The sequence below is a fragment of the Peromyscus eremicus genome, chromosome 7, assembly GCF_949786415.1.
Source record: "Peromyscus eremicus chromosome 7, PerEre_H2_v1, whole genome shotgun sequence".
Lineage (NCBI taxonomy): Eukaryota > Metazoa > Chordata > Mammalia > Rodentia > Cricetidae > Peromyscus > Peromyscus eremicus.
This window is the reverse complement of record NC_081422.1, coordinates 53433363-53450603: the sequence shown is the minus strand read 5'-3', so window position 1 is coordinate 53450603 and position 17241 is coordinate 53433363. Positions and strand designations below refer to the sequence as shown.

General features: G+C 37.4%; 1 protein-coding gene across 1 annotated transcript in view; it reads left to right on the top strand.

Moving 5' to 3' along the window:
• Neo1 (neogenin 1) overlaps positions 1–17241 on the top strand; it is a 140472-nt gene that overhangs the window by 42301 nt on the left and 80930 nt on the right. Inside the window, exons 6-7 of the mRNA XM_059269041.1 lie at positions 4875–5029; positions 6654–6774. Of these exons, the coding sequence (XP_059125024.1) occupies positions 4875–5029; positions 6654–6774 (276 nt within the window). The remainder of the gene's footprint in view (positions 1–4874; positions 5030–6653; positions 6775–17241) is intronic.

The following is a 17241-nucleotide window of genomic DNA, read 5'->3' as shown; positions in this document are numbered from 1 at the left end:
CAAGGACAGGCTTCCTGATAGGTTATCCAATTCCAAGTGGTCAGCCCTAAGCATGTGTTTATACAAGCAACACAAATGGGTTCAGTAAGATGGATATGTGTGTGTATGTATGTATGTATTTGTAACAATAACTATAGAAGAAGAAATGAATGAGAGAGAATGTATATTGGGTATAAACACAGGAGTTAGAATAGAAAGAGGGGGAGGGGTGATATAAATACAACACTCATATATGAAAGTCTCAGAAAAAAATTTTAAAGGTTAAATAATCAGTATTTGGAAGGATAGGCACTATTTGTAAATGTTCCTGATTTTATTTGACTGTACAAACTTCAGTTTTCTGCAATTTCTTGCGTGGTAAATGCATGTCATTTCTTAAGATTATACATTCTTTCCCTCGTCTTGAGTGGTCCTGCTTGCTTGCAATTCTGCCTGCTCTTAGTGCTCCCATTTTCCACTTACCAAGTGACAGAACTGGTTAGTACTCTTGCCAGGCCTTTCACTCTGTACCAATGCAATAGGCAGGGAAAATTTTGAAAACAGAAGAGCAGATTGAAAATGAAATAAGGGCTGGAGAGATGGTTCAGAGATTAAGAGCACTGGCTGTTCTTCCAGAGGTCCTGAGTTCAATTCCCAGCAACCACATGGTGGCTCACAACCATCTGTAATGAGATCTGGTGCCCTCTTCTGGCCTGCAGGGATATGTGCAGACAGAACACTGTATATATAATAAATAAATAAATTAAAAAAAAAGAAAAAGAAAATGAAATAAAGTAGTATTCATAGACAAATTTGTTGGTCAATGTAGACAATCCCCCAAATGTATGTACCACGCTGATAGAACGAATGACTTAGTTTAGTATAGCCACAGGATAAAAGAAAATAAGTATACATGAGTCAAATACATCCCTACATACCAATAACAAACAATTGAAAATTATGTTTTTTAAATTAGCTTACAAAATAACAACTTTCCTTATGGCATTTTCTTGCTTGTTTAGTTTTGATTGACCCTCCATATCTCACTGTTCCCAGTCTGTTCCCTGTCCTTCTTAAATCCTTCCGTCTCTAATATTCTTCCACTTTCAAATCACATGTGTTCTTTTACCTGCTTAACACTTTTTTGGTTTTTCGAGACAGGGTTTCTCTGTGTAGCTTTGCGCCTTTCCTGGAACTCACTCTGTAGCCCAGGCTGGCCTCGAACTCACGGAGATCCGCCTGGCTCTGCCTCCCGAGTGCTGGGATTAAAGGTGTGCGCCACCACTGCCGGGGTTAACACTCTTTCTTAAGGCTTCTTTTATTTCCTCTCATGAGTCCCTTTTGGAAATTAAAATTGTTTTATAGCTAGAGGTATGGATCCATGGTAGAGCATGCATGAGACCCTGATTTTGATCTTTAGCACCAAAAATGTTTGAAATGTTTGGGAATTCCTAACAAAATATGAATAAAATTCACGTTGATAGAACATTATAAAAAACCAAAAACTCTGTTATTCGTGTGTCAGGTTGATATAAATTAAGCACAACTCCAATCATAATATCAGCAAACGGGGCACATTTTAGTACATTTGTTGTTATTTAATAGAGCTAGCCTGTAGTGAAGCTCCCTGCTCAGTGATATAAGGGTTGTCATTCAAAAATTTCAAAAAGACAGTCCTAAACCCTTGCCAAAGATGTTGTGTAGGAAATTATAGCATTAGATAAATTGGATTAAATATCCTACTTTGACCCATTTAATGAAACATTTTTTGAATCCATTATAGGTCAGTAATGTAAATCTTTAGGGAAAGAAGAGAGGGAGTTACTAGACTAGTCAATGTTTCAAAACATCCACCTTCCCCCCCCCCCATAGATCCTATCATTTTTCCTCTCCTTCCTACTTTTAAAAAACAATTTTGTGTAGTAAAAGGATGTTGCTAGTTAGAGTTAATTACACAAATGAACTCTAATGATTTTGCTTTGACACTTTGTTACTCATTAATCTAACTGAAAAAATAGATCATAAGTCTTTTTGACTCTTAAGAGTTAATTATAGGCCGGGCGGTGGTGGCGCACGCCTTTAATCCCAGCACTCGGGAGGCAGAGCCAGGCGGATCTCTCTGAGTTCGAGGCCAGCCTGGGCTACCAAGTGAGTTCCAGGAAAGGCACAAAGCTACACAGAGAAACCCTGTCTCGAAAAACAAAAACAAACAAACAAAAAAAAAACAAAAAAAAAAAACCAAAGAGTTAATTATAGCTCTTCCAAATAATATAAATCTTGGGAAAATACTCTCTAATACATTTTAAGACCATCTGTAATGTTCTTATGTTCAGGTTCTTCACTTTAGTTAGCTTCGTAGATATTTCTCAGTGAATAACTAGGAAAACTCGGAAATTATTTTTTATAACAATTAATTCTACTAGGCAGTGTTTTTTGTTTGGTTGGTTTTTCGGGTGTTGTTATTAACATGTTTTGTTTTAATTTGAGAATTTCACACACACACATACAATGTATTTTCATCAAATCCACTTCTTTCCCTCCTCTCCAACTCCGTCCCTATTCCCTCTACCACTTTCCCCTCCCGACATCATTTGCTCTTTTTAAAAATCCATTGAGTCCACTTAGTACTGCCTGTGTGCTCATGAATCTAGGTCCATCTACAGAAGTATAGATGACCTCTCAGGGACCACATAGACTAAGAGCACCAATTCTCTTCCCCAAAGCCATCAGTTGCCAGTTGCTTCTCAGCTAGTAGTGGAACATCATAAGCCTCTTCCACATTCATGTTAGGTTTTTGGCTGTCTTGATCTTGTGCAAGTCGTGTGCATGCAGTTACAAGTGGCCCAGTCAGGTCTGAAAAATACTGTTTCCATGCAGAGGTCCACTACCTCCGGTTCTTACAATCTTTCAACCCTGTATTAGTCAGGATCCTCTAAAGGAACAGAAGTGACCTAATGAATGTATATTAAAAGGAGATTTATTAAAGTAGTTTACAGGGTATGGTCTGAGTAGTCCAGTAGTGACTATCTCTCAAAGGAAAGGCCAAAGACCTGGCAGTTATTCAGTGTACAAGGCTGGATGTCTGAACTGATCTTCAGTCTGTGTTGGAATCCCAAAGAAATAAGTTCTAATACCAAAGGTAGAATGCCTCAGCAACAGAGTAGATGAACTTGCCAGCAAGAATGAGGGCAAACAGGCAAAAGCAAAAGCTTTCCTTTTATTTGCCACCAGAAGATGTGGCCCAGATTTAGGGTGGGTCTTCCCACCTCAAATGATCCAGTCAAGAAAGTTCCTCAGCGGGTGGTGGTGGCGCACCTTTAATTCCAGCACTCGGGAGGCAGAGGCAGGTGGATCTTTGTGAGTTCGAGGCCAGCCTGGTCTATAGAGCGAGATCCAGGAAAGGCGCAAAGCTACACAGAGAAACCCTGTCTCGAAAAACCAAAAAAAAGAAAGTTCCTCACGGGTGGCCCAGCTCCTTGGGTTTTAGTTGATTCCTGGTGTAGTTGACAATCAAAATTAGCCATCACACTCTTTCTTCCAGAATGATTCCTGAGCCCCGTGGATGTGTATACGATATAGATACTCCATTTAGAGCTGAGCTCTCCACATTCTTTTATTCTCTGTATGTTAACTTTGTTGTAGGTTCCTATATTGATCACCATCTATTGAAAAAAAAAAAAGACCAAAAAACAAAAAGCTTTTTAAATGAGAGTTGAGAGATGTAGTAGTTTGTGAATATAAAGTGTTTCGGAAGCAGTTTCTTACTATGTTTAGTAGAATAATAGTAGTAGATTCTCTCCTAGGGCCTATGACCTAACCAGCCATGAGTTTGAGCCTCAGTTAATAGTACTAGATATGAATACTACCTTGTTTGCAGAGCAGGCTTTAGATCCGATCAGAAAGTGATTGGTTACTCTCATAAACATCTATGTCACTCTTGGACCAATATGCACATTTTGCCAGGTCAGTTGTCATTGTAGCTTACAGCGTTCACAGCTGTTGATTTCTTTTCTCTCCCAGTAACATGCATGTAACCTTCCAGCACTATGAAAGCTAGTCAGTAGAGAAGAAGCATCCAGGATAGGGAACCAGCTCAATTTCTTCATGTCCTGTGACTCAAATATGTGGTGTCTTCAGCAATAAGGTTTTACCATAAAGTTCTGGAGATTAACCAAGAGCAGTTGCAATAGCCTGTAATGTTTTGGGGATCCTACTGATCAACAACTAGAAAAGAGGTAACTGTGGTATCTGGGAGGGGCATCGTCCCCCGATATAGGATAACACCATTCAAACTCCTTTTATGTATGTATATATATGTGTGTATGTGTATATATGTATATGTATATGTATTATGAAGCTTCTACTGTAGTAGGTTCCCATCTGGCTTTTTAAGAGGTCTTTAACATCAGTTATCCCTCCCAATACTCCCTCTTCTACCTCATCCTCCCATTCCTGCCCCATTAAATCCTACTTGTTCTATTTTCCCCCTTTTCCATATCACCCGTGTCCTAGACCCCTTGAAATCTTTCCTCCTGTAATTCTTCACTACTTTCCTGACTTCTGTGGGCATTCTAATTTAATCGCTCATACCTAATAGCTCATGATTCAAATCTAGCATCCATGAAAAAGAACACGTGATACTTGTCTTTCTAGGTCTGAGTTACCTAACTCAGATTATGTCCATTTACCCATGACTTAAAAAAAAAAAAATACTTTTCTTTACACTTGGCTAGTATTCCATCAGACAATTAATTTGTAAAACTGCTGTACTAACATTTAAAAATATGTAGTTATGTGATTTTATGAAAATAATGCAAATATTTTCTATGGTCTAAAAATGTGTTGATATGTGATTAGCTACCTATTTTTATTTTAATTTTCTTTATACTTTGAAGCTCCACCAGAATTCTTGAAAGAACCTGCTAACATATATGCTCACGAGTCCATGGATATTGTATTTGAATGTGAAGTCACTGGGAAGCCAACTCCAACTGTGAAGTGGGTCAAGAACGGGGATGTGGTTATCCCCAGTGATTACTTTAAAATTGTAGTAAGTATTTTTTTCAATGAAGTACATTTATTTTTGAAACCTTTAAGTGTCTTTAAATATAATCACTAAAAGATATATTATATATACCAATTCAGATTATTGCAAATAATGAAATAGAAAAATTATAGAAGAAATCATAGAACATAATTTATTTTTTGGCTGTAGAGAAAGCTGAGCTCAGAAGTATTTTGGTAGTTTATGTGAGACCACTTAGCAAATTGGTGGCTGGACTAGGCTTAGAGCCTACCACAGTCTAGTACTCTTAAATGTAGCTATCAGCATTTCCTGAGACATACAGTGTGTGCACACATGCCTGTTCCTCATTGCCTTCACAGCTGTTTTCAAGGAGCAGGTCTCTCCTCCCCTCCACCTCCCCTCTCTTTTACCTCCTCTCCTCCCCCCACCCCCACCCCCGGGATCTCAACTGTAGCTCTGGCTGCCCTGGAACTCACTATGTAGACGGAACTGGTCTGGAAATCACAGAAATCAACCTGTTTCTGCTTCCTGAGTGCATAAACCACCACATCCAGGTCTCTCTGGAAGTATAGAAAGATGATAATTTTGAAAAACATATCAATTAATTATACAACAAATTATACAGAACTTAACTAAAAAAAATCATAAATCAGGGCACATACCTTTCAAAGTAAGAATGATCCCATGCTAACCATTCTAACAAACAAAAACCCTTTTAGAAAGTGAGTACATCATCACATAGTACCTTTTAATTTAACTTGCATATATTAGTTAAAAGAATTTTTGAAGTAGATACAAGCAAGACATGGTGATAACTTACTTGTAAACCCAGTCCTCAGGAGGTAAAGGCAAGAAGATAGTGAGCCTGAGGCCAGATTAGGTCACTCCTTGAGACTGTCTCAAAACTGTAACAAAATGTAAATGCAAAAAGTTAAATGTGGGGCTGGATTGATATCTCAGTCTATCTTATCTCATGTAAGCATGAAGGCCTGAGTACAGTCACCAGGAGAAACCCACATAAGAAGTTTTATGTTGAAATGCCTGCACTGTGGAGATGGAGTCAAGTGAATTCTAGAGGCTTACTGGCCAGCTAGCCTAATCTAATTAGTCAGTTTCCCAGATTCCAGCGTGAGAAAAAAAGATGTTAAATATATTTAATAATTCTTTGTCATAATTGCACTTTACTTTATATGTATTAGGTATTATCAGTATTATTATTACCTACTAATACTACCATTATCTAATATCTTACTAATAGGATTGTTTAGGTTTTATAATAAATATTAGTGGCATACCTGAAGGTCTTTACATAATACTCAGTAAAAAGCTCAGAAATAATTATGTTTTAAAGACAGTGTCATTTTACAAATTTGTCATATAAGTAATTCATTTTCTGTGGGGATGTATTTTCTGTTTCTGAAATGCATAATCTCATGTTAAAAAGTTTGTGAGCATTTAACATTAAAAAAACAATCTGTTGTGGTTAAATTAGCATTTTTATTTTATCAGTATTTACATTTTTTTATTTTAAAGCAACATTTATGCTAATAACAATATTTCTTCCATTTCCTTGAGAACATATCCTTGAGGTTTTAAACTCATGTTCATCAATTAGGCATAAAATTTTATGTATGTTTTTCTTCCTTAGAAGGAACATAATCTGCAAGTGTTGGGTCTGGTGAAATCAGATGAAGGGTTCTATCAATGCATTGCTGAGAATGATGTTGGAAATGCACAAGCTGGAGCCCAGCTGATAATCCTTGAGCATGGTAAGAGGGGAGCAGCAGTGAGCTGAAGGAGCTTGTATTGGAGGCACTGTTACTCCAGGGTGCCTTGTGATGGCTTGCTTGGTAAAGCCCAGCATGTGACACAACTATAAGCAAAAGAGCAGCAGTCTTAAGTCATTTCTTTCACTTCAATTACTTCAAGGGCTTCAGCAGGCAAGAGCACTGCCTGCTCTTTCAGAAGACCCAGGTTCGATTCCCAGCACCCACATGGTGCCTAACAACCATTTGTAACTCCAGTTCCAGGAGATCTGATTCCTTCTTTTGGTCTCTTTGGGTACCACATGTGTTGCACATACATATATTCAGACGAAACACTCATACACACACACACATTTAAAAAATAGCTGGGTGGTGGCACACACCTTTAATGCCAACTCTTGGGAGGCAGAGGCAGGCAGATCTCTAATTTTGAAACCAACCTGGTCTACAAAGTGAGTTCCCGGACAGCCAGGGATACAAAGAGAAACCGTGTCTTGAAAAAAAAAAAAAAAAAAAAAAAAAGAAGAAGAAGAAATATTTAAAAAATAAAATTATTTAGAGATACATTTTCAGATAATGTTAAAAAAGAAGAGAAAAGCTGGAAGTCTACACAAGTGTTTATCAGAACCCACTTGTGTTGATCTCACAATTGTATTTCTGCCTTATAAGGAAAACTTCTTAATATTTGCACTAAATTTTTGTTGTTTTTCCGAAAGAAAATTAGTGTGCCTTTTCTGATTATCATTAAAAAATACTTGTTTATTATGCAAAATAAATTTAGTCAACATTGAAAAATAGAAAAGGGTGTAGGAGTTGGCGAAAACACTGTAATTTGAACAGGGAAAGCTTAATGTAAAGAGTTATTAATTCTAGAGAGTATTAAGGATTTAGGTAGTAAAAAAAGACCTCTTATATTAGCATTGGCATGTATAACAAGCAGCAATAGCACCTGGGTATAGATAGAGTCTGCAGAGAAAGACATTCACCTAAGCCTGAAATCCAGACATTATTGGAAAGAATGTGGCTCTGGTTTACTAGGTGACAGAAAAGTAGATGTAGTGCTTTGCTGTTGAAACTTTGAATTTACTTTTTAGGGTGTGAGGAGAGTAGATCATAAGTTCATATCTCACCAGAGGCATTTTCTGCAAAAACACCCAAGAGGTTGTGTGTTGTGGAAAGATGTTGGCTATCAGAACCTGCACATGGGAGCTAACGAGGAAGTCCTCTCTGCAATTGGTGTCTCTAATGCTTGTGCTGATATGTGTAACATGTATGTCAGCTGAGAAAAGGAAAAACTATACTAAAAGTGCCTGGCTTCATTTTGTGAAGCAGGAAGTAAAACTTGAATTTGGAACTGGAAGGAAGGCACTAATTCTAAATCCTACCACCTAGGAGTGTTGCATAGGAGCACACAGAGGATATGTATGTCTTTTCATAACTCTGTTTTCTTGCAACATCATTCCACTGGACATCTTTCCATGGTAACAAAATAACAACATTGTTCATTATTGGATAGAATATATATGTAGTTTTATATAATTTATTCCCTGTTTGGTTGCATTTAAGTTGTCCTCTTCTTTTAAGTTGTTGTTATTGTTGTTTTTTGTTTTGCCATTATGAACAATGTTACATTGAACCTTTTATATGGTTATGTTTTCATACTAAATTGCTGTTGTGTAGCAGTTCAGTCTTAAATTGGTGAGGGTGATCATTGGACGTATTTTAGCAACTAAAGCTTTCTTCTTTTTTTCTTCCTTCCATTTTGAGTGTTTTTTTGTGAATGCATGATAAAGGTAGCATTTGGACATCTGATCTTTGGACATCTGAGTCAAATACAGTCACATAGTACTGTAATTCCAGCAGGTCCCTCTGACCCGCTATAGCTTGACCAGGGAAGCTAATTGACAGAGCTGGCACCTTTGCTGACTTTTCACTAAAATAGCGTATGAGATTTGTAGATGCTATTTTAAAATATACTTGAAAATAATATTGTAAAAGTTATAAAATATTTGAGCAGCTTTTTTACCCTATTTCTGTGATTATACCTTTCTCTCTTTCATTGGAAATGACTCTAGCAACTTTTCAAGTTTGTAAAATAAAAAAATCCCAAATTGGGTACCAGCTGAGTGAGTGAGGTAATGTTGGTTTTGGTTGGGTTTTTTTTTGTTTTGTGGGTTTATTTTTTTTATTTGTTTTGTTGTTTGAAGTACAATGGCAATGACTTTCTAAGAAACTCTAGAGGTATTTAGCATATTCACATGTTTGTGATTACTAATAGAAATCTTACTAGTGTAAATGGATGACTGTGTTTGGAGCATCCTTAATGGAGCTTTCCTCTGAATGTGCTTGATGGTATAATAAGTTTATTAATTGTGTGTGTTCTCTGGCTTTGAGAACATATATGGGCTTTGGGAATTTTTTTGTTGTAATCACATTGACAACACACTGACAAGTCATAGGCTATTAGAAGGTTATAAGTCCCATGTTTATTAAATTTGTTTCTTATTTTTGCCATTTTATTTTTTATTTGCTTAAGAATTAATTTATAGGTATGTGTATGTGCAAGCTTGTCTGTGTGTGCACCATGGTCCCTTGGAGGCCAAGCTTCAAATCCCCTGGAACTGGAGTTACAGGTGGTTGTGAGCTGCTTGATGTGGTTTTAGGGACCTGGTCCTATGCAAGAGTAGTAATTCCTCTTAACCGCTGAGCTATATCTCCAGCCTCTGCTTACTTATTTTTGAGATGGGGGAGGGTGGTAAGTGTCTTACTGTGTTGCCCAGGTCTCATATTCCTTAGCTTAAGTGATGCTCTTACTTCAATCTCTCAAGATTAGAACTATAGGAGACATTTGGCACTGTTCCTGACTTTTGATTTTTTTTTTTTTTTCAAGACAGGGTTTCTCTGTAGCTTTGGAGCCTGTCCTAGACTAGGTCTGTAGACCAGGCTGGCCTTGAACTCACAGAGATCCACCTGCCTCTGCCTCCTGAGTGCTGGGATTACAGGCGTGCGCCACCACCGCCCAGCTGACTTTTGATGTTTTATCTAAAGATAAAAGATTTTTAAGTTATGTGTATGTGTCTGTATGTGAATATATGTATGTGAGTTCAGGTGCTCACAGAGTCCAGAGGCATTGGATGTCTCGAGCTGGACTTAAAGGTGATTGTGAGCCACCCAACATGGGTGCTGGGAGCTGAACTCGGGTCCTCTGTAAGAGCTGTAAGTGCTTTTTACTGCTGAGCCATCTTTCCAGCCCCTTAATGTTTTGATTTTTTAAGACAAATATTTATGTAAGAAAGCTAAAAGAGGGAATATAGCAATTTACAATACCTGATCGCTGTCTTTATGGTATTTATAATACAGTAAAGAATATAAGATTTATACAACCTTAGTGGAGCTGCTTTCATGTTTTATGGTACAAATAAAGTAGCACAGAAGAGATAATGACCATGATTAAAAATCAAAGCAATGCAGCAGTGCTAAGACATTCTAATGGATGGCAGAGTACAAACTGGTTAGGAGCTAATAATTACATGTACTAGACAGATAGAAAAAAATGACCTTGACAAAGGGACATTGGTGATCTAAATCATTCAGATATTGCCATCAGATTGGAAATTAAATATCACTACAGAAAAATCAGAAATATTCCCAAGATTTTATCTGGTGACTGGAAGAATGATAATAAAACTGCAAAAACAGAAAAGGAAGGCAAGTTGAGTGTGGTCGTGCATGCACTGGAGAAGCTGAGGCTGGAGAATTGTATAGCAAAAGCCTGCCTCAACAAGAAGGCAGGAGTGAAGACAAGAGCCAGCTCCTCTCACTGAGAGCTGGATGCTGAAGAATCAACCCTACTCTAGCCCATCTGAGAGCTGAGCTAATAAAGCAGCCAAGTAGGGCAGGTTTCATGCCTCACAGCCTACGTGTTGGGTTATAGGAATTGTTTTATCTTTAGCTTACCACAAGAGATTGAAATGGCTGCCAGAAATGGGATGGAGGGGCTTTCAATTTTAGCTAATTATTTAAGGCCAAGTGTGTACTAGTTTGGAAGATATGGAAGACCCAGACTCCAAGGGATCTCTTGTTTGCTTTCAGATAAATTTTCCTGGTGTTCCACATAGTATTCCCAGTTGAGAAGAAATTTAAAATAGGAGGATCAAAGTTGTCTCTCGGGTCTAGAAATGAAGAGGGTGTTCTGTCCTGTTGGGAGATAGACATAAGCCTCTCACTTTTCCTCGGATCCTTCTATAAGCCTCAAACCCATGGAAAAGAAACAGAAAACCTACTTATTTCAGATATTTCTAGAGAAAGTTTAGAAACCGAATTCCTTCTGTGAAGAGAAACTTTTTCTTCTGTGACACAGACACGCACAGGCACACACACACACACACACACACACACACACCCCTTGGACCTGGCCTGGGGGTGGGGAGATATGCAGGGTACTACTAAGAGTTGAACATAAGGCCTTGCACATGCTGGGTAAGTCCTCTACTACTGAACTGCACTCTCTCTGCTCTTGGGAGAAACTCAGAATACAGGGGAAAATCATTATTGCTGAAGGGAAGGACAGAAGAGAAGCTCTGCCTTAAAAGAGGGTCAGAATATTATTTTAGGCTCCAGAAGGCACTGATAGCAAGAAGCCCTTTTCTATTAAAGAGGAGAGTGGTGTTTAAGAACATGCCCACCTAAGATCAGCATAGTACAGAGCAGACTTAGCCTGCCATAGAAAGAATCACAGAGCCTACCTAAAATTGAAGCTGGACAAGGACAACAGAGAATTGCATCTACTTCAGCTGTGAACCTAGAACCAAGGCAGAAAGCCTTTCTCTTGAAAAAAGTCATGAGCCTGATGGAAAATTCCTTTTGTAATAGTGTCCAGAAATGTTTGAAAGCTGAAAGGAAAGAATAGTTGGGGGAAGCCTTCTATCTCTGAACATATGACAGTGTTAGTCTTAGCTATAGAGCACTTTGAAGCCTGTTGTATACTGCAAGTAACTGTAACAACTAAATCTATACCAAACTCAGTTCCTGACTGTATTGGCTAAACTCCACTCTAATAGTTTGACAAAGAACAGGCATACCAGTGCCTAGGTGTAAATGATACTTAATTCTTAACATGGCTCTAAATGCTTTGTTCATCACTCAGTGAAAAATTAATAGATCCCCCAAAAAGCAAAGGAAAAAGCCTGTTCGGTGTTGAAAGATATAAGTCAACAGAACCAGATTCAAGAATTTTTTTACTTCTTTATGTAAATTCACTGCAAAGACACTAGGAAGTATACCATCCACTTGCCATTCCTTATAGACTTTTCTTTTAAAAACTACTCAGACATGGCTTTACAGACTACAAAATGAACCAAAACAAAGAAATGAAAACCAAATGATACCATCCTTAACATGGTCCAGTAATCATATTTCTTGGTATTCACCTAAGTTGAAAAATTACATCCATAAAAATGTGCACTCAAGTGTTTATAGCACCTTTATCCCCAAGATCCACAACTTGGAACAATTAAAATAGTCTTCAGTATGTGAATGGGTGAACTATGGTATATCCATAAAATGGAGTATTATTGACTGAGGCCATTTTTGGCTAGCATAAGCAAATTTGAGTCTTAAAGGACAAAGAAGATAAGAACAGAGCAAAGGAAATATTTAAATAGGCAATAGCTGTGATTTTTTTTTTGATTGTGAGCCTTAGCTTTTAATGGCTGAGCTATGTCTCCAGTCCATAATTGTGATTTTTTAAAAACACAGGATGAGAGGGTGTAGCTCGGTGGTAGCATACTTGCCTAGCATGAGTGGGGCTCTGGGTTGAGTAACCAGTACTGGGTAGTCAGAGAGAGAATTAAACGACAGATCCAAAAATCAGCTCAGATGTAAGCTTAACTCCAAAGTGATAATAGTAATAATGGTGTTGATAGTGAAAGAAAATGCACCTGTTTGCATCATGGTTAAATTGAAGACTAAACATAAGAAAATTGTGAGATTCAAAACAAAACAAGCACAATGTAGATTTAACAGTCTTATTAAATAAGAAATGCAGAGCCAAATGCAGAGTTAAAAGCCCAAGAGGTCAGAGCAATAGCTGAGAGCTGATACTAAAAACCCTTTCTTACCCCTTTACTGCCACTGCTGTCCTTCCCCTCAGAAAGAGGCCTACTTCCTGTGTATCTGTCTTTTTATTGACTTTCTGTTCTGCCTTCTCATTGGTTGTAAACCCAACCACATGACCTCCTCGTCACTGCCTGTCTATACAGACCTGTAGGTCTCTATGGTTGGTATTGAGATTAAAGGCATGTGTCTCCATGCTGGCTGTATCCTTGAACACACAGAGATCTGCCTGTCATGTGATCGGGATTAAAGGTGTGCGCTACCACCACCCAGCTTCTGCTATGGCTTGCTATTAGCTCTGACCCCCAGGCAACTTTATTGATTAACATACAATTAAAATCACATTTCAGCACAAATATCACCATACAAAACAGTCCCAATAGATACATCTTCTAAATAATTCTGCACCTAATGCTCAAGGAACACTGTGGAAGAGGAAGTGGAAAGATTGTAAAAGCCAGAGGATCAGGGAGTTTGGTGTGAGATTGTGTCATAGCAGAAGGTATACTCATAAAGTCTCACCAAAATGACTGCCCAAACATGAGCTGAATAAGAATGACACCACCGAACATGACGAACCAGATGAGTCTCAACCCACCACAAGAACTATAGGCAACTGAGTAAAGCTGCGAGCAGGAGAGGTGATCTTTCCAGAAGAGTACACCAGTTGGTTGTCCATTGCCAAAGGAATGCTATGAAAACATAGGTACAGGTAGCATTATATGGACTCAGCATGTCATATTTAGGAATACATATGTATGTGAAAATACATATATACATGCCATAACTGAAAAAAGAGGCCATCACTTTGAAGGAAACCTGGGAGGAGCATATGAGGAAAGGAGGGAGGAAAGGGAAGAGAGAAATGTAATTAAATTATAATATCAAAAATAAATAGCAACAAAAGACATTTACCTGCAGAAGAACAAGGATGGGCCTGGAGAAATGGTTCAGTGATTAAGAGCACTGGCTGCTTTTCCAGAGGATCCACATTCAAGGCTCAGCACCTACATGGTGGCTCACAATAGTCTGTAACTGAGTTTCAAGAGACCAGACAACCTCTTCTGGCCTCTGTAAGCACCAGGCACACATTGTAGTGCACAAACATGCATGCAAACAAAACACCCATACTCAAAATAAAAATAATAAGTTTTAAAGAATTACAGTAGACTTTTTTTTTTTTTGCCAAAACTAAAGACCTTTGGGGAAAAAGCAACCCAAGTAAGTTATCTGTCCAGTAAAAGTATCCTCAAAAATGAAAATGAAATGAACACGTTTTCAGAACAGAAACTGAGAAAATTCATTGCATACAACTCATAGTAGGAAAAGATAAAGTAGTAAATTAAGTGAATAAATTGTTTTCAATTAAAAAAATATCCTTTGAAAATGAAATGAAGACTTGAAGAACAGAAACAAAATTCATTGCATACAACTCATAGTAGGAAGAGATAAAGTAGTAAATTCAATGGTGGTTTTTCTATTTTTAACGTATTGTTTGTGATAGATGAATAGGATATGAATAGGTTTGTATCTTTCCTTCTTAAAGAAATTGTAAATCTTTGTATCATTTAATAAAAGCATTTTTATAGTTAAATCTTAAAAATTACTAGTTTAACCCATTAATATTTAGGAGTTTTTTTTCTTAGAAATCAGATTTAGAAAAAGACTAATATCACTAATATCACCATTAGTGATTTAAAAAGAAAAAGAAATAGGAATAAAGGTAAAGAATAGGAAATTACTTAAATGTTAAAAATAGAATGAAATGAAAATAATTATAGAACAGCTTAACACTTTTTAATGATGAGGAAATCTCAGTATAGAATTTCAAGTAGAAAAGATACAAAGCTAAACAGATCAGATCTGAATTTAAAAACTATACAAATATAATTAAGCATTCCCTTTCCCAAAATGTTTACATTAATTAGTCACTTTGATGAATTATATTTTTTCGGTGTTTTCAGATTGCATAATTTGAAAAGCTTTTTCCTTTTTTTTTTTTTTTTTAAGTACTAAACTCAACTTTTTAGTCATTGTTAAAAGATAAAAAGTCACCAGACACATAATACTGACGACCTTCTACTAGTAACATTATCAGTGGAAGGTCAGCATTCACAGCTAGTCTCTTTCAGAGGACAGTGATTTTGTATTGCATGAGGTAGAGAAGATTCTGGCAGGCCCCCGTGATGCCCTTTAATTTGGCAGGATATAGGCATAGGCTTGAACAGCATAAAAGAGGAATGATGAAAGTTAGCTTACTTTGAGCCTCTTTACCTTGTATTTAGTAGCATTGTGACCCCAGGAGTGATATGTGGTGGCTATATATCATTCCCCAAACCCTCTCACCTAGTATCCTTCTTGTTTGTCTAGGTTCTTTGCTTTTTTGTTTTTAGCAGACTAATTAATATTTTAAAAGACAACTTTCAAAAATGGATTAGATTAAGTTGGCAAAGTGTGCCTTGTAGGCCAGATCCATCCATTTCCTGCATTTTTCATTGGACATAGACATACACATTTGTTGACAGATTATCTATGTCTTGTTTGTGGTCCTTTCATACTGTAATGTCAAAAGTCGGTAGTTTAGAGATCAGATGGCCTATAAAACCTGGAAGTGTCTCTTGCCCCTTGTAGACACTGTTTGCCAGCTACCAGACTATATCACAAATGGTAATAGTTTGTGATTATTTCTCATTTGTGGAAGTGTATTTCACTTAAGACCTTTTAAAAGGAAAAATTGGAGTAGAATAAAGGAAAAGAGAAGTGAAAGGATGAAAACACAAGGATGGGAGCAGAAAGGCAGATCTAGGAGGAAATGTGCTATGACTCTGAAAAACTGTTGGGAGAAGTAGAAACTGCAGATGATTGTTAGTTCATCCCTGTACAGCCTGCAGCAGCACAGTGGAGGAAACCAGTGCCACGCTCTCAGTGTTCCTATATGAGATGTTTTATGTCATGTCATCAGAAAACACAATTTCCTCCTGAATTGGGAGGTCGAATTTGAGAAGCATTGTTTCAGCATTGTCTTTTTTTTTCTTCATTTTATAATTAATTTAATTTTACGTATCAGCCACGGATTCCCCTGTCCTCCCTCCTCCCACCCCTCCAGCCTTCCCCCGTCAATCCACCCCCCATTCCCACCTCCTCCAAGGCAAGGTCTCCCCTGAGGATTCAGCCCAGCCTGGTAGATTCAGTTGAGGCAGGTCCAGTCCCCTCCTCCCTGCACCAAGGCTGAGCAAAGTTTCTTAAAACATTTAAAATGTAAGATGGAGCTGGCAAGATCACTCAGTGGGTAAAGGCACCTGCCACCAAACCTGATGATCTGAGTTCAATTCCCAGAACCCATATGATGATGGAAGGAGAGAACTAACTCTCTCGAGTTATCCTCTGATTTTTCATATGTATGTTATGCCTGTCCACACATACACATATATAATACATACAAATAAATAAGCAAAATGTAATAATTTTAAGAAAAAATAAAAATATGATTTAAATTATTTTATGCATTTTCAGTAACAGAAACACTCTTTGTTACTTCTTTTGGTATTGGTTTTGGTTTGTTTTTGAGATAGCCGTCTATCTACCTGTGTAAATCAGGTTAGCAGTGAGCTCACTATCCTCAGCCTTCTCAATGCTGGAATTTCATTGCACACCACCATGTCTGGCAGCAGCAACTCTTGGTTTTGTAGACTCTTTTAAACTACTTAATTGAACATAAAATGGAATTACTTCTATATTATGACATTTCAAATTAGTGCCTGTTTTTAATAGTTGTCTGTTGAAAGATTTTCTTAATTGTTAGTAAAATTAGTGCAGCTAAGTAGGATGGTATGAGGGCTACATGCCTGGTAATCCTAGCACTTGGAAGACAGAGACAGGAAAATTATGAATTCCAGGCCAGCCTTGGACTACATAGGGAGACTATATCTTAAAAAAAAAAAAAAAAAAAAAACAAGAGAAAGAAAAAAAGAAACCTTTGCAGGTATGTTAAAGGTAGCAAAACCTGAGGGAAAAATATTGTTCACTTTTCATTCTTTCTTCTTGTTTGTTTGAATTTAAAAATAGCCTCCAAATTGTCTTGTAAGACTGGAATATAAAAACCATAGAAATACACTTTTTAAATGTATGTCCTGTCAACAGGCCTGATAATTGGCAAGTTTTGTTGTTGTTGTTGCAGGAGGAAGAGGGGCTGATGAAAAGGAAGTAACATGAGCTTGTTTGTAGTAAAGGAAATTCACACTTTACCATCACATTAAATGACTTCTAGGATATCATGGCCGTGGTAGATAAGGATACATACTGAGTATTATGAGTGGCTGTTTTGTTTTGTTTTTTTCATTTTATTTGACTGAAACA